The 18,830-nt window shown below is 31.3% G+C and overlaps 1 protein-coding gene across 1 annotated transcript in view; it reads right to left on the bottom strand.

Annotated features, from left to right (window-relative positions):
* Positions 1–293: 293 nt before the first annotated feature.
* The window catches only part of LOC139492126 (uncharacterized), a 73,145-nt gene continuing 54,608 nt past the window's right edge, over positions 294–18,830 (bottom strand). The window contains exons 3-7 of the mRNA XM_071280264.1: positions 13,135–13,206; positions 9,425–9,561; positions 3,686–3,760; positions 2,726–2,800; positions 294–2,058 (exon numbers count right to left, since the gene is read on the bottom strand). Coding sequence (XP_071136365.1) covers positions 1,448–2,058; positions 2,726–2,800; positions 3,686–3,760; positions 9,425–9,561; positions 13,135–13,206 — 970 coding nt within the window. The 3' untranslated portion in view covers positions 294–1,447. The remainder of the gene's footprint in view (positions 2,059–2,725; positions 2,801–3,685; positions 3,761–9,424; positions 9,562–13,134; positions 13,207–18,830) is intronic.

Genomic DNA, 18,830 nt, shown 5'->3' with positions numbered 1-18,830 from the left:
TTTTTTGTTTAGCTTTTAGTTTCGAATTAATCGAAAGTGAAAGATCATGGTTTCTGACGACTCGTTTTACTGCAATTGGGTATCATGGGGTCAGTGGTCTCATGGAATGAATGGGGCATAACTTGTTATTCCCATGGAAAAAAAATATTGTTTTGAATGTAACATCACTTAAACATTTTGGTTCGTAAACAGTATATGTAGTACATTTAAAGTAAATGTTTTCATCCTACACAGACAGTATGAACCCATTATGAAAGAACAGTCGTAAGAGTGCAGTATTCGTAAATACAATATCAAGTAGTAATATTTATTAATAATCCAAAAGTTATATATAAACATTATCATTAAATAGCACAAATAATGTACAAAGTAGACATATACTACTACTTTAAAAAGAAAATGGACTACATTTGCTTTTTTATTTACATATATATTGAACACATCATCTAGAAATGGTGTTAGAATACAATGTACCAAATTAAAAATTAACAGAAACATATTTACATGTAAGCAATATACTTGTATGCAGACACCCAACAGTAACACTCACAACATGTATTTTTAAGACCACATAAAAAACTAATAACAGTAAATATATCATGAGTTATGAACAACAAAGAGCATTGAAAAATTGCGTTGACATTTTAAGTTGATACAAATACTGGTCATGATATTGCACACGTGATGTGTGTCATTAAGCGAATTGGCTTTTTATTGCTCCGCTGCTATCTTCAGATTAAGGGAAACATGCGAAATTTAAGGGCTTAAGATAAAAATAGAAGATGTTGCATGATTGCCAATGAGACAACTCTTCACAAGAGACCAAAATGACACATAAATTAACAACTATAATTCACCGTACTGCCTTCAACAATGAACAAACCCCACACCGCATAGTCAGTTATAAAAGGCCCCAAAATTACAATGTAAAACAATTCATAAGAAAAAAACTAACGGCTTTATTATTGTACAAAACATGAACGAAAAACAAACATGTATTATTTTTCTTGTATTATTTTAATTTTAGTTTTTTGTGTGCAATTTGGAAATTAACCTGGGACAGTGATATAACAGTACAACATAAGAATGAACTATACAAATCAGTTAAATAAGGCTTAACTCATCAGATGGACAAACATAAGTATATTTATCAACACAATATGACTTTTGTAATGTTTGTCTTATGATTTCACAACAATGAAAAAGTACATCAAAAACCTATTTTATTCTAAGCTGCTGGGAAAATATATGGCTATTTACAATTAGACTTTCACTGACAGCTGTTTCTACTTTTAAACTTAAAACTTTTCACACACATACATTGAAGATCTATATTCACAATTTACAATACAGAAAGTAGAAAAAATACTAAATAGCATTATTCAAATTCAATATTTATAAATGCATATATTTAACAGTTGTCGAGCTGTCTTTTGTAATGTGTTTTCTACCAAGTTTTCCTACGCCGTTTGCTGTCTTCCTGCATATTTACATCATTTGTGTTTTCAATGGGATCGTCCAGGACTTCGAAATAGTGTACACTTGAACAACTAGCATATTGTCTGAACTCGTCCAATCGATTGAATCGTATGGGTTGGTAAAGATTGGTGTACGCGGTGTTTTCTTCATCAGGATGGCTATATTCATCAGAATTATTATGGTCGTTTCCCGACTGCTGCAAGGAAGGCAACAATGATTGATATGGGTTTAAGTAGTCATTGCTTGGGGGACTGATTCGATCATACGAATCACTTGAGGTATCGTCTTGTTCTATATGTAGTTGTTCAGGTGGTGTCAAAATGAATTCAGACAACTCAAGTTCGTCTATTTCAGCATATCCGTAACCACTTCCCCTTCCTGTTGAAACAGTGGGGCTTCTTTGAGCGTCACTGTCTAGCTCAGTTCCGCGGTTATTTGTATCGACAATTTGATTAATTCCTAGATTTGGGTTATTTTGATATTTTTTGCCTACGTAAAAGCAAGCCATACTGAAGCTAAGAAGAAGAATAAAACCAACTCCACACGATAAATAAATGATTACTTCAGTATTTATGATACCTGCAAAACAGTAACAATAATATGATGCTATACAATCTGATTAAAATCAATAGTTTAGTTAGCTACGTTCGAATTAAAATTAACGTTGTCAACGGTCTTAAATCATACCTTGAATGTTCATGTTCCGGATCCAATCAAACATTTTACTTAGAAATGTCAGTATGCGTATTATTAACTATTGCAAACATTGATGGGTAATCTGATGAATATGTATATGAATATAGTCCAGCAAGTCTATGTTCTTACCATTCAATTGCCTGGCATTACTGTAAGCGTTCCTCAAAATGGGAAAGAATTACAGGTCAAATGTTGAATTTGTTCTAAATTGTTAGTCGATTCAATCAATATAAAGGTAAAATGATGAATCTATTCTGGCAGTCTACGCTCTCGGGTAACATTTTGAATTTAAAGACCAAACAATCACTAGAATTGATAATTGACAAATTTGCATCCCAAATCTAAATATAATCCCTGATTTATTATTGATAACTTTCAAATGCACATCCAATAAGCATAATTGCATATGTTGTTTTTTCTCCAAAATTAGTGTGTATATATTGAATGTATTTTTTATAAACGTTAAGTTTAAGTATTTTTTATTATGTGTTTCATTTTTTAATGAACATTTAATTTTCTCTTTCGTAAATAAAACAAGATCTGATCTTACCTGAAGTACTTTCTGATGTACTTGCTGGAGTATCTGTTCCAGCAGAAGATTGAAATGATTCTGTTGTTTCTGATTCTGACAACAAAAATGTGAAACAAAATTATTTAAACAGGCAAGAATCAATCAATCATTCAATAAAACGAGGAAGGACATGTCTTTTGGAGAAAATAACTATTCAACAAACAGTCATCAGCAAAGTAAGAAGTAATGCAATTGTCGACAATTATTTTGACTAGAAATCAAAGTGTTAACTATACCAGTACTAAATCATGTTTCAATGATTGAATGGGTAATGCTTCTCTTTACATGATTGTTATTGGTGACAAATAGATGGTAGAGAATAGAAATATAAAATTGTGATACGACAAGCTAATTTATATTAAAAACAAGTTTACCAGAATTTAGAAATCCTTTAAAAACATATGTTTGTTAGTTTGACCTCTCGTTTTGTAAAGTATATCAACTAATAACAGGCTAATTCATATCCGGAGAAAGATATTTTGAAAATTCAACACAGGTATTAGTGTTGTATGAATGTGCGTATCCTAATAAAGGAATATTACAATGTTGTTCAAAGCAAGAACACTGTACTATGTTGCCCCCTAAAATAAAATCAATAAATATGGACATTTATGTTAATTGACTTTTAATGTTAGTATATTGCGTATTGGTAATTTTTTATTTTTAAATCTTATAAAATTGAGTATGGAAATAGGGAATGTGTCAAAGAGACAACAACCCGACCATAGAATACACAACAGCAGAAGGTCACCAACAGGTCATCAATGTAGCGAGAAATTCCCGTCCCCGGAGGCGTCCTTCAGCTAACAAATATATACTAGTACAGTGATAATGAACGCCATACTAAACTCAAAATTGTACACAAGAAACTAAAATTAAAATAATACAAGACTAAACCTGCAATGTTAATCTCATTATCAAAAAGAAATTTGGTAGTACCTGCAATAGTGATTATAAGTGTTGTTTGCTTCTGGGAAACAGTTGAAGTTTCTTCTCTATGTTCTGTTGTTAACTCTGATTAGCGAAATGTTTAAAAAAAAGAAAAAAAAGCATTTAAGTCTACAACGAAATTTCGTATTTGATTCAATGAATGCATTTTAATCAGAAGTGCAATTTACAAATACAGCGAACAGTCCATATATGATGTTAGAACGAGACAAATACTTGTAATAAGACTCAGTTTATTCAGAAATCTAACAATATGCGCACACATGCACAGTCAATAAAGTTTAGATACATTTTCATTGTTACATGTACTAGTTGTCGAACGTTCATAAAATGTAAAATAACAAAAATACCGAATTTCAAGGAGAATTCAAAATGGAATGGCCTATATCAAATGGCATAATCAGCAGCTCAAACACATTAACCAAATTGAAAACATCTGTACATATTACAGTTTTTTCCTTTTTTTTGTGGAAAATGGTGGATTCAACCTGGTTTTATAGCTAACCTAACCTCTCACTTGTATGACAGTCGCATAACAGTCTCATGAATTATATAACATATCTTGTTAATTTCAAACAACATTAAATATTTAATAAATATTTCAAAATATACTGTACTTTACAAGATATATGATTTGTAGTGTTTTGACTAACCGGTTACTCGGATAATCGTTCGACCGATTAACTGGTTAACTTTATCTATAGTACCCTGTAAATGTACGTTTTTATAATACGATGAATTGAAGTTTGTCCTTTGACCTTATAAGGCTTGTATGTGAGGATTCTTGGCGAAGTTTGACTTTTAATAATCCAAAACACCGTATATACTATGGCGCTTGTAATAACTTCAGATTGAAAAACAAACTTCTTTATCTTGTCGAATTGAAAATGTCTGAAACCGACGATACTTTCATTTTTTCTTGGTGTCTCAGAAAAGAATGTTGAGTGTTTCAATTTGAAATGATTAAGCCTGTTACTCGTACCATCAGGTATACATTAATTACATTCACGTTGATTTGCATTTCACAATTTTTGAGTTGGCATTTCGTTTAAAGTAAAGCCTTGCACGATTGAAGTTGCACATTCAGATGTTGGTCTACGCAATATTTGATCAAAAATAAAATAATGAACTAAATCGTAAAATTAAATCGGATTACTGATTTAAAGTCACTGTTTAAAAAGACATATATACTAATTATGGTTACTTTATATCTTGCCCCGAGCTGATAGACAAGTTGTCTAAATTCTAATTAATTCTATGTTTTTTGGAATAACAATTATAGCAATCAATATACTGGACAATTAATCTGTCAAATTAAATACCACGACGAAAATTTTAAAATATAACAAAATTATTAAATGATTTCAATACACATTTATATCAAATCTATTGAAATTGAAAAAAATACCGGTTAACTGATAAAAGTCTTATAAAGCTTCCGCCATGTTAATCCGTATTTAAACAACACGTACTGCGTGCAATCTGGCAAATCAAAATTTGGGTGTCGGCAAATTTGGCCAACCCAAATAATGGCTCACCATGTGCTTTTGGTTGGGAAACTGCACAAAATGACAAGTTAGAGCCAGTTTTCTTTGAAGGACAAATGGCATCAGACTTTCTACAAGATCTTATTTGTTCGTGTAAGGGGAAAAAAGCATGCCAGGAAGCATGTGTTTGCAAGGAGCAGGGTCTTCCCTGCACTGATTTATGTTTTTGCCAAAATGTAGGAAATTGTAATAATGTCCAGTCAGTATCCGCTGACATAGCTGATGACACAGATGAAATATCATGAAAATAGTTTTTGTTACAATATTTGATAGTTTTATTTTGGTTTATTATGGGTTTTTTGTCCCACGTTTCAATTTTATGAAATTAAACTCATCATAGATACTAGTACCAAAATTAACGTTCACGTCTTAATGTTTGAATAATTTCTACAAAATACTTGCTCTCATTGTGTAGTTTACCACTCCAATATCTATATTATATCAAAAGGTATATTGTATTGAGAAAGTTCATTTAAGGAAAACTCAGTGACATGTCTTATCCTTGAAAACTGAAAGGAAATTTAGCACGGCTGCACATTTTTATTGTTTTATTTATAAACTATGCATTTCGGATACTCTTTTAAACACTTTTTTCCTGAAGTATTTAAGAAATGCTATTTGTCGAGGTGAAATATCAAGGTTATTTTGCTACTGGTTTTTATTAGGCTTTGAAATTTGTATACCACGGACTACCTTCAAAAAAGTTAAATATAACGTTCTTTTGACGTGAAGTCCAAATAAAAAAACAAATTTGTATGAACTAACATAGTAATACTCATTTAATTTATTGAATAGATTATATCTATATTATATCAAAAGGTATCTTGTATTGAGAAAGTTCATTTAAGGAAAACTCAGTGACATGTCTTATCCTTGAAAACTGAAAGGAAATTTAGCACGGCTGCACATTTTTATTGTTTTATTTATAAACTATGCATTTGGATACTCTTTTAAACACTTTTTTCCTGAAAAGAGAAATGCTATTTGTCGAGGTGAAATATCAAGGTTATTTTGCTACTGGTTTTTATTAGGCTTTAAAATGTGTATACCACGGACTACCTTCAAAAAAGTTAAATATAACTTTCTTTTGACGACAAGTCCAAATAAAAAAAACAAAGTTGTATGAACTAACACATTGATACATAGTAATACTCATTTAATTTATTGAATAGATTATTAATTTTGAAAAATATCAATGGTATTGTTTCTCGAGATGAAAATAGGATTTTTTAAGTGATGACCTTTGACCTTGATTTTCGGCATAATGGTACCAGCTTTCATATTGACGACACATATTTTCAAAAAGTACACGATTTCAGCTTTCCAACGAGCTATTAAAAGTCCATGAGGTATTTAGGTAATTTAAATTTCTGAAATTGTCTGCTCCGCCGCTCCACTATTAATGTTAGAACAATGTTAAACTTTGTGCAAAGACTACAATAACTTGTTTCAATATCCCAATACACCAATTAATCGCAACGTATGTGTGCATTAATTTACTTAACAATGAAAAAGAAAACGGAACTTTGACCATTTTTTTTTAGCTTTTAGTTTCGAATTAATCGAAAGTAAAAGAGCATGGTTTCTGACGACTCTTTTTACTGCAACTGGGTATCATGGATTCAGTGGTCTCATGGATTGAATGGGGCATAACTTGTTATTCCCATGGAAAAAAAATATTGTTTTGAATGTAACATCACTTAAACATTTTGGTTCGTAAACATTATATGTAGTACATTTAAAGTAAATGTTTTCATCCTACACAGACAGCATGAACCCATTATGAAAGAACAGTCGTAAGAGTGCAGTATTCGTAAATACAATATCAAGTAGTAATATTTATTAATAATCCAAAAGTTATATATAAACATTATCATTATAAATAGCACAAATAATGTACAAAGTAGACATATACTACTACTTTAAAAAGAAAATGGACTACATTTGCTTTTTTATTTACATATATATTGAACACATCATCTAGAAATGGTGTTAGAATACAATGTACCAAATTAAAAATTAACAGAAACAAGCAATATACTTGTATGCAGACACCCAACAGTAACACTCACAACATGTATTTTTAAGACCACATAAAAAACTAATAACAGTAAATATATCATGAGTTATGAACAACAGAGAGTATTGAAAAATTGCGTGGACATTTTAAGTTGATACGGTCTTAAATCATTCCTTGAAGGTTCATGTTCCGGATCCAATCAAACATTTTACTTAGAAATGTCAGTATGCGTATTATTAACTATTGCAAACATTGATGGGTAATCTGATGAATATGTATATGAATATAGTCCAGCAAGTCTATGTTCTTACCATTCAAATGCCTGGCATTACTGTAAGCGTTCTTCAAAATGGGAAAGAATTACAGTTCAAATGTTGAATTTGTTCTAAATTGTTAGTCGATTCAATCAATATAAAGGTAAAATGATGAATCTATTCTGGCAGTCTACGCTCTCGGGTAACATTTTGAATTTAAAGACCAAACAATCACTAGAATTGATAATTGACAAATTTGCTTCCCAAATCTAAATATAATCCCTGATTTATTGTTGATAACTTTCAAATGCACATCCAATAAGCATAATTACAGATATTGTTTTTTTCTCCCTAATTAGTGTGCATATATTGAAGATATTTAGAAACGTTAAGTTTAAGTATTTTTAATTATGTGTTTCATTAATGAACATTTAATGTTCTCCTTCGTTAATATAACGAGGTCTGATCTTACCTGAAGTACTTTCTGATGTACCTGCTGCATTATCTGTTGCAGCAGTATATGATTCTGTTGTTTCTGATTCTGACAAAAGAAATGTAAACAAGAAATTATTGAAACAAGCAAGAATCAATCAATCATTCAATAAAATGAGTAAGAACGTGTCTTGTCGAGAAAATAACTATTCAACAAACAGACAGCAGCATAGTAAGAAGTAATGCAATTGTCGACAGTTGTTTTTACTGGAAATCAAAGTGTTAACTGTACCAGTACTAAATCATATTTCTCTTGACATGATTGCTTTTAGTGAAAATAGATAATTGAGAAAAAAGGTAAAATTGTGATACGACAACCTAATATATATTGAAAAAGAAGTTTACCAGAATTTGGTTACAGAAAATTAGAAATACATTTACTTATGAATGTAAGTTAATTCATAAAGATGTAAAATCAAATTTTAGTATAAAACAACTAATTAAAGACGTTTTTTTTCGAATATATAAGTGAGGAGAAAAGTAAATAAATCGCAAACACATAAAGGTCTCAAAGTACAGGTTACTGTATTGGACATATGTTTGTTAGTTTGACCTTTCTTTTTGTAAAGTATAACAGCTAAGAACAGAAAAATTCATTTCCGGAGCAAAATATATTAACCTGTCAAATTCAACACAGGTTTCAGTGTTGTCTGAATGTGCGAATCCTAACTTAGGAATATTACAATGGTGTTCAAAACAAGAACACTTAACTGAGCATTTCTCTTAATTGACGCTTAATGGTAGTTTATCTCGTATGGCTAGTTTTTATTTTTAATCCTAAACATGCTAAAAATAAAAAAAGTTTAAACTCATTATCAAAGAGAAATTTCGTCTTACCTGTACTAGTTATAATAAGGCTTGTTTGCTGCTGGGAAACAGTTGAGGTTTCTTTTCTATGTCCTGTTGTTATCGCTAATAAACACATTTAAGTCTACTATTAAGTTTGCATCAGAAGTGCAATACACAAATAAGTAGAACAGTCTAAATGATGTAAGAGCGATACAAATACACGTATAAGACTTAGTATATTAAAAGATCTCACAAAATGCGTTTACATGGGTCAATATCCAGAATGCGCTTAGAGTGAGGAACTCAACTATAGTTAGAAAAAAAAATGTATGCAATAAAATTATACATGATGCTATTATCAGTACATTTGTAATTTACTGAGGTTAACCATGTGCGTTTTTTGCAGAGAAGAAGACTGTAAAATAAAGATGTAAAAACTGTAGAGAATTTACCTGTGTAGATATAAGGACTTTTCACTTGCTGAAGCGGAATCACGTGGGGCCTTTCAGGGTTGCCATATTTATTTGTTTGACAAACATAGCTGCATGCTGCATATCTTTGTTTTCATTCTACAGTGACATTTTTTCTTTGTTTTTATTTCAAAAATAAGCTGTATTAGATATACTACCTTTGCAGTTGGTGAAGTTATGATCAATGAGCGGTTTGTTGTCACACGAAGCAGTGAACGCATTCAAATTTCGCAGAAATTCCTTTAACTTTATTAGTTCACATTTTGAGCAGTCCAGTGGATTTTTGCCTAAGTACCTGTTGATACAATAAATAAAAATGTAATGTAACTTGAATCTATTTGAAGCAAAAACAAAACTTAGTTCCTCTTATACTATATTAACAGAATAAAACACTGTCGGTTTCAATTATTGATGAATTATTATATCGGTATTTTGTGTAGTTTGTCCTTTTGATTTTGATTGGTACTTAATTCATTCTGGTGTGTTAAATTATAATTAATTGTTACGGTCTTTGAATAAGCCCTTGATAACTGCGGAAACTCGGTCTTTTGAATCTTTTATCTTGTGTTCGTTGTTTTTTGTGCCGTGTCAATCTGATGAGTTAGTTTTAAAATGATGTTCTTATGTTTTGTTGTTACACAATTGTTCAATTAGTAGAGAATATAACTCTGACTAGATGTTAAATTCTGCCACTGTATACATGTATTATTTAACGATATATACTTGAAATAAAGTAGTTATCGTTAATCAGTTGAAATATTGTTTTGCTGTTAAAAAGAACAAATAAAGAAGAAAACTGTACGTCAATATTTTGGAAGTTATCATTCGGAAAAGAGCAGTAATATTAATACACACTACACCTTAAAATAACTATTTGTGAAAATCTAATAACAAATAGTAAATGTATGATGTTGAGTATTATACTAAAATTCATTATGTTCTTTGATTCACTAATTGTTGATATACGAGGTCACTTGCACACATTCAATTCAAAAAGTTACATTGTTCAGTCATTTATCTTATGTGCAGGGTAATGAATGACGTCATTTTCTCGATCTTTAACCATCAACAGCCATAAGGTTGTTGACATTTATTCATTTTTAGGTTGTACTTCTGTAAAGTAGTAGATGTTTTTGTGTTCTGTTAAATTGTTCCTTTTAAAATTGTTAAACGATGATGACTGGTGTACCCATATTTTGACTATTTTATTTATTGTGTCTGTTTATTTAACGCATCAATGTAAAAATATCGGAAATTGATGAGACTGTCATTAAAGTGAGAGGGTTAGCACTATAGAACCAGGTTTAATCCACCATTTTCTACATTTGAAAATGCCTGTACCAAGTCAGGAATATGACAGTTCTTGTCCATTCGTTTTTGATGCGTTTTGTTATTTGATTTTGCCATGTGATCATGGACTTTCCCAATTGATCTTCCTCTAAGTTCAGTATTTTTGTGATTTTACTTTTTTCTGTAAAAATAGACAATGCAATTGCCCATAGGAACTCCCTTTGAGTCTAAACAGTGTCACATTTACTAGGAAGTTTCGTAAAAAGGAAATCCTAGTATGGAAAGTTGATATGCACTACTATTTTATTCGAAGGTCAAACCATAGGGCTGTGCGGCATATTTTTAACATCTCCATCCACTTTGGGTTTTCCTCAGAATTCAATTTTCGCCGTTACCATATTTTTTTATACTGGTAACATTCCCAACTTATGTATATACGATATTATATATCTCCCCATGGAGGTTGTGGATTGTGAAACAGCTGTATTTACAAAGTGCAACCTTTAATGAAACATATATTACAGCTTATCAATTAAGCGGACACTATTTGTGTTTTTTTTTTTCGCGTAAAGAATTCCAATTTATGATGAAAGTTTTTTCGAGATAGATTACATTCGATCAATTGATTTACTCTTGTTAGTTATGCTTAATTTCATAACAACGTATATTTCCTCGTATTTTTACATTTTACATTGCTACGGTTTTTGTCGTGACTACAGTTAAAAGTTCTGGTAAAATAAAGCTACAAAGTAGTCTTGTTTTTTTCATGGAAAAAAATGGACAAGAAAGAGTGTATCTGCGACCTTAAGATTGACATGACGTATCCTTGTTTGTATGACTAAGTGAAGGATCACACCATGTATTCATTCAAGGCCCAAATAATATAGGTTCGTTTTTTGCATTTTCTATTTTATCTTCCTGTAGGGTGTTAAAGACCTACACAGGAATTTAATCCTTTTAGTCGAATGTTAGCACATAACTAAAAGGTTGTCATTAAATGCGATATATATATATATAGTACTTAATTTTCGTTTACTGTTTTTTTTTACATAATTCAGGTCAAAGTTTTTTCGTTTGAACTATTTTACATTTGTCATGTAGGAATCTTTTAAAGCTAATTATGTGGTTATGGGTTTTGCTCATTGTTGAAGGCCGTATGCTGATCTTAAAGTATCAACTTTTAGATTATTCTCAATTTTATCAGGATATTATTGTCATCTTTGCTCCAATTAACTATCTTGTCCTAAAACAAATGAGGAAATCTCTCCATCGACCACATTTATATCTCCTCAGTTATATCATCTAATCAATTACATACATCTAAATGTTCTGAATATTGACTTCTTACAAATCGTACAAACTCAAATTAAAACGAAATGTATACACTTCTCTTAAAACTATTGCATACATATTAATAATAACCCTACACAATGACAAAACAGAAGTTGCATTAGACATTAAGTAGCTTTATACAATTTTTATTCTATTGTTTGGGCAAAATATAAAACAGTCAAACGTAAAACGTAACAAAGTACAACACTTATGTTATTCTGAAAAGGTGAATTACAAAGTCTAGACATTTATCACTGGATTTATAAGTACACTCCTTTTGAGAAAGGTTTGGTCTGGAATATGATGATTTATAAGTACACTCATTTTAAGAAAAGATTATTATAAAAAGTAATCCATGGTCCAGTTAGTTATTGTATCATAAAATAATACAGAGCAAACTCTCCATTGACACTATTTAGATGAGCTTAAAAGAGGGACGAAGGATACCAAAGGGACAGTCAAACTCATAAATCTAAAACAAACTGACAACGCCATGGCTAAAAATGAAAAAGACAAACAAACAACAGCACACACGAAACAACATAGAAAACTAAAGAATAAACAACACGAACCCCACCAAAAAACTAGGGGTGATCTCAGGTGCTTCGGAAGGGTAAACAGATCCTGCTCCAAATGCGGCACCCGTCGTGTTGCTTATGTGATAACAAATTCGGTAAATAGTTATCTGATCTTTTCAATGACATTAATTTAAACAATAACATTGAGAATGGAAATGGGGAATATGTCAAAGATACAACAACCCGACAAAATAGCAGACAATAGTCGAAGGCTACCAATGGGTCTTCAACGCAGTGAGAAAATCCCGCACCCGCAGGTACTCTTAAAAATGTGTATTAGTTCAGTGAAAATGGACGTCACACTAAACTACTTAAAAATTAAACATTTATTTAGTAATAACTTATACTTTATAATATACTTCTGAAACTACTTCTCGTCCTGAATATGCATGAAATATTTGCCACTGTACGTTTGAGCAAACCAATAATCAATCAATCAAATTTTGCTCTCAGTAAAATTGAATTAAACAATATAAGCCACATTGTATCCATCACTTGGTGTCTGTTGTTTGTGTTCTTACAATGTTATTAGAGCTGTCAAACCATACTTTGTGGAATCAGGTTACTTACAGTGTTGTCAAACCTGTCAAATTATACTATGTGGAATCAGGTTACTTACAGTTTTGTCAGAGCTGTCAAATTATACTTTGTGGAATCAAGTTACTTACAGTCTTGTGAGAGCTGTACAATCTTTAAAAATATTTATGTCCAACGTTGTTATTGTGTTGTTTTCCAGGTCCCTGCAAAATAATATTTTTGAAACGTGTTTCTGCATAAATTCTGTCATATTCATCAATGGAAACAGATTTACCTTGGACAAAGACCAATCGCAGTGTAATACATCTGTCTAAAAACTGGATAAAATATTATATACATACTGACAAATGTTTTGTACAGGGAATATCATGTTTCACGTATTTATGTTAAATATAGGATGTTGTAGGTCTCCTATCAAGTCTTTAAAAATCTGAAGTCGGTTTTATATTTTATAAAATAAATAACGACTAAGATTGATCATAAGTATACTGAATTGTTCATAACTTACGATCAATCTTATTCGTAAGTTATCGTGTGAAATCGACTCCTGGTCTTTTGGCAGCTTCACCCCTTACCAAAATGATGAATTTAAATAAACAACAAAATCTGAAAGTACAATTTTGTGCATGTAGTGAATGATGCAGGGTAACCTTTTCGTTGACCATAGTTATATGATCTTAAGCTATCTTATCTATTAAATTACATCAGTTTAAATGACTTTTTTTTTAGTTCTTGAAACTGGTATAGTTTAAACGTTATAGTAAATAAATCATAAACGATATTTAAACTTTTATAGGGAAACTGCAAACAGATGAAAAAAGCTGACCATAAATATTGCTTTCACAAAAACTTATTTTACTTTGAAAAATGAAAAAAAAAGGATAGAAATGATATAATACGGCTGTAAACCAGCAACATATAGGGACCATTGTAAATTGATTGGTCTCTAGGTACTTACAAACTAATAAATCGTTATGATTGCATTACATTTTGCAAATAAAATGTTTTCAAAGCGATTCATTAGATCATTGCAAGAGCAAACCAGCAACGAACGAATGCAAATCATGTTTAATGGAAATAAGTTACATACAGTTTTGTAAGAGCCGTCAAATCTTTAAAGATATGTATGTCCAGCGTTGTAATTCGATTGTTATGCATGAACCACAAGCAGTATTTTATTGTTTACATATTAGTGTATACATGTTTTATAAAATTAATTCCACTTGATACCTTAAAATAGGGCAAAATACAAGAGTGGCCGAATTCAGACGATCTTAAGCACTTTTAATTGATAAACATTAATATAAATAATAAAATAACAAAACATACTGAACTTAGGAAAATTCAAAACGGAAAGTCCCTTATCAAACGGCAAAATCAAAAGCGCAAACACATCAAATGTCGATCTAAACGTCCTTATTGTTGATTTCTAGAACATTGTACACTTCACATGTAATACCAAAATAAATTGACACGCATTTATAAATCTATGTTGGAAAACTTCAAAAAATTTAAAGAAGAAAAACTAAATCATTGCGAAAGCAAACCAGCTAGCAACACATCACGGCAACTTATTTCTGTAGAATCATGAAATTTTATTGTTGTAGAAATAAATGTAATCTTTGCGAGGGCAAACCAGCAACACAGGAAGACATTATTGTTTTTCAGAAACACGTTACTTATAATGTTGTGAGAGCCGTCAAACCTCGAAAGAAATGTACTACTAGTAATGTGATTCGATTGTTTTCATATCTTCTCCAGTGCAGTATCCTGTTCTGAGCAGATACAGGATAGCATCACCACTGAGAACATTGCATGTCATATTAAGTTACTTTATCAATTCAATATCATAAGCATAATGTCCTTGTCATAGATTTCTAGAATATAATACATGTGAATGTTATACACAATTCAATTGACAGACATTTATAAATATGGATAGTACAATTGGAAAATGTATTCGAAAAGGTATATTTAATCAATGTTAGAGCAAACCAGCAACACGTACAGGAAAGGCAACTATTTTTTCTAGAAAACATTATTTGTTATGTTGTTAGAGCTGTCAAACTACGACAATGTACGACAGAGACTTATTTTTAATGATGTAATTCGATTGTAGTCCAGGTGCCGGCAAAAACAATTTTGAAACGAATTTCAGAATAAATCTATCATATTCATCAATGCAAAATATTTACTTAGGAAGACCAATGGAAGTGTGATATATCTGTTTGATAACAGGTTGTAACAATGCACACATACTGACAATTGCTTATAATACAGTAAATGGCATGATTCATGTTAGACTTCAGAGAGGCGAAAGATACCGAAGGTACATTCAAACTCATAGGTCTAAAATAAACTGACAACGCCATGACAAAAACAAGAATTAACTTACAGACAAACAACAGTACATAAACACAACATAGAAAATTAAAGACTAAACAACACGAACTGCACCAAAAACTGGTGGTGATCTCAGATGCAATGGCAGAGTAAGCAGATCCTCATTCACATGTGGCACATCCTTCGTGTTGCTAATGTTAGTTAAAACGGTGATAGGTCTAAATCGGTAGGTCACATTCGGTGAAAGACAGACAGGATTGTAATATTATAATTTTTCAAAACAACATATTTGTTTAAATTGAGTAAAGTTTGCAAACTAGACAAATTTATTGGTAGTCTTTTACGCATTTTAAGCTAGCAGTAATTGGAACAGTAATCAAACATTAATTTTGTTGACAATTTTTTCAGTTATCTTAAGAGACAAAATATACGAAAGTTTCGCGGAAAAACCCTGGGTATAATGTTTTTGGTTGTTCTGAACATAGTTTTATTAACTACAGATATAGAACCCCCAGAATGAGTATGGATAATCTCTTTCAAAACGTATGTACAGTGTGTGCTTATTGTAATATTGTTATACAAACTTAACTAGCCACGGTGAGTAGAAAATTGAAATGTAACAGAATGTTAAATCCCGCCGTTATATGTATTTATCATGCAAAGCTGTACAATTGTAATCTTGTGGTTGTCGTTGGTTAGTTAAAAGATGTGTTATTGTTCAAAAGAACAAATGAATCAGACACAAGTGTTCAACTTAGTCACGTTTCTCCTACGTCTGTCGTTTGTAGCTGTCTTTCATTTTATAATTTTTTATTTATGTTTGTTATACTGATTCAGTCGTTGGTTTTCAATATTTCAATGTTTAACATGTTGCTGTATTGGACTGTTTAAAGCTTACCGTAAGTTTTTCAAATTATGATAATAGTACGGAATAAAATTGAGAATGGAATGGTGAATGTGTCAGAGAGACAACAATCCGACCAAACAGTAGAAAAACAGCCGACGGCCACCGATGTTCAAAACAGCAAGAAAATTCCGCATCCGGAGGCGGGCTTCAGCTGGCTCCTAGACAAAATGTGAACTAGTTCAATGAAAATGGACAATGAAAACTAAACTCCAAAACATATAAATGAACTAAAATTAAAAAACATACAAGACTAACAAAAGACAGAGGCTCCTGACTTATGACAGGCGCAAAAGTGCGGCGGAATTAAACATGTTTTGTGAGATCTCAACCCTCCTCCTATACCTCTAGCCAATGTAGAATAAACACACACACATTAATACGCACAGTAAAACTCAGTTAAAAAGAAGTCTGAGTCCGATGTCAGAATAGGTAACTTAAGAGGTAACTATTAAACCAAGAGTTCCAAATGGTGAAGTTGAAATCATCCCTTCGTAAATTTTACGGACGCCATCACGAGTTGGTTGACCGTTATGGAATAACCGTATCACAAATGATATGGGATATGTTCCTTACGTCGTAACTACAATCCCATTCCCTTTCATGAATGTGACCTACCAAATTAGACTATTTACCGGATTTGTTATCACATAATCATCACGACGGGTGCCGCATGTGGAGCAGGATCTGCTTACCCCTCCGGAGCACCTGAGATCACCCCAAGTTTTTTGGTGGGGATACGTGTTGTTTATTTTTTAGTTTTCTATGTTGTGTCGTGTGTGCTGTTGTTTGTTTGTCTTTTTCATTTTTAGCCATGGCGTTGTCAGTTTGTTTTAGATTTATGAGTTTGACTGTCCCTTTGGTATCTTTCGTCCCTCTGTTAAGAAACTAAGCAAAAAAATATGATACATCAATTAACAAGGGACTACTAGCAGTTACTGACATGCCAGCTCCAGACCTCGATTAAACTCACTAAAAGATTATGTCTTCATCATATGAAAATCAAGCACAGTCCCTCCCGTTAGGGGTTTAGTATCATACTATCATAAAATATATGAAAAGAATATAAGCCGTATCATGCCAACAACTGGTTATAGAATAAATGTGTTTATTTCCGATGCACAGACCCTATGAGTGAATACATATTAATACCAAAATATGCCATCTTTAATGATCTGACAACACTATCATAAATATAAGTCTTTTTAAAGGTTTGGTTAGCTTTTGAGGTGAATGTCGATATTTTTGTTCTATGTATAGAATATTACTATAAAAAAATGGATGTAAATTACCTGAACGTATACGGTGTCTGCATGTTGATTTATATTTATGAATGATGTCCTTGTACGGATGATAAAATTTAGTAAATGTTTTGACTAGTTTGTGATATCGAAAACCCTGGTTTAATAATTTTTCAGTAATACAGAGATTTCTTTCGTTAAAATCGAATATGTTGTTACATACACGAGCGAATCGAATAAGTTGAGATATATAAACACCATAAGATGGTGACAAGGGCACTTCACCATCTAAAAATGGATAATTAATATTAGGAAACGAAAAATCATCTCTTTCTTCATACATTTTGGTATTAAGCTTCCGTTACAGATATAGATATCAAGAACCAGGAAAGTGCAGTGTTCATTGTTAGTATTAGCTTTATTTAAAGTAAGTTCAGCAGGATATATCTCTTTAGTGTATATAGTAAAGTCGTCATTATTTAGACCCAATATATCATCCAAATATCTTAAAGTGTTATTAAATTTTTGTATCAGATGTTGTTTCGATGGAAGTCTTTCTTTTTATCTTTAATTGTTAATTATAGATGATGTGTCTTGGTAATCATACATGCATCACATCACCCTGTCTTTATTTTAGATTTGACTGACTTATTTCAGGCAACTTGACAACTCTAATTTATTTCAAAGAATGGTCACGATAGCGGTAAGCAAACTCAAAGTATAATAAGCAGCTGTTTTTATGAAATCATGGAATGCCATCCTGTCTTATCGATCATCAACCACTAAAATGATTAGAATGCACACTCAACACTGTTTCATATTGGTAAATATAGCTCCTGTTTTTTTCTGTTTTCCCTTTAAATTAATCATAAAAAAACAATTGTTTTTGGTATTACGAACTATAAAAGTCAGTCTCAAAAACTAAGAGCAATCCAGTACGGAACCCATATACAAGATAAGATATTTCTTAATAAACTTTTTTTTTGTATCAGAACTTCTTATAACCTTTCTAAAACAATAATATTAAACAGATTTCTAAAGAAATAATAAGGTTTGGGAGTGAATGGATGAACATTTGACCCGCATTTGCATAGTTTCGGTTATTTGTTGTGCACACAATGTTAAAATCGTATTGAAAAAATCAAAAACTTTATCCCGATTAATTGAAATATTTCAAAGTCTAAATTTGAGAGAAAGTATATAATTGATGATAGAAGATATTAAATAGAGAGAAGCAAAGAACTATCCATTTTACAAATTTGGTTTTGTTTTAACATTTATTATGTTTTGAAAGTCACTCGTTGTTAAATTACAAAGTCGCTTGAACCTATCATACCAA

Source organism: Mytilus edulis, chromosome 10, assembly GCF_963676685.1.
Source record: "Mytilus edulis chromosome 10, xbMytEdul2.2, whole genome shotgun sequence".
NCBI classification, from domain to species: domain Eukaryota; kingdom Metazoa; phylum Mollusca; class Bivalvia; order Mytilida; family Mytilidae; genus Mytilus; species Mytilus edulis.
Note: the sequence above shows the minus strand (reverse complement) of the source record. Positions and strands in the feature narration are given on the sequence as shown.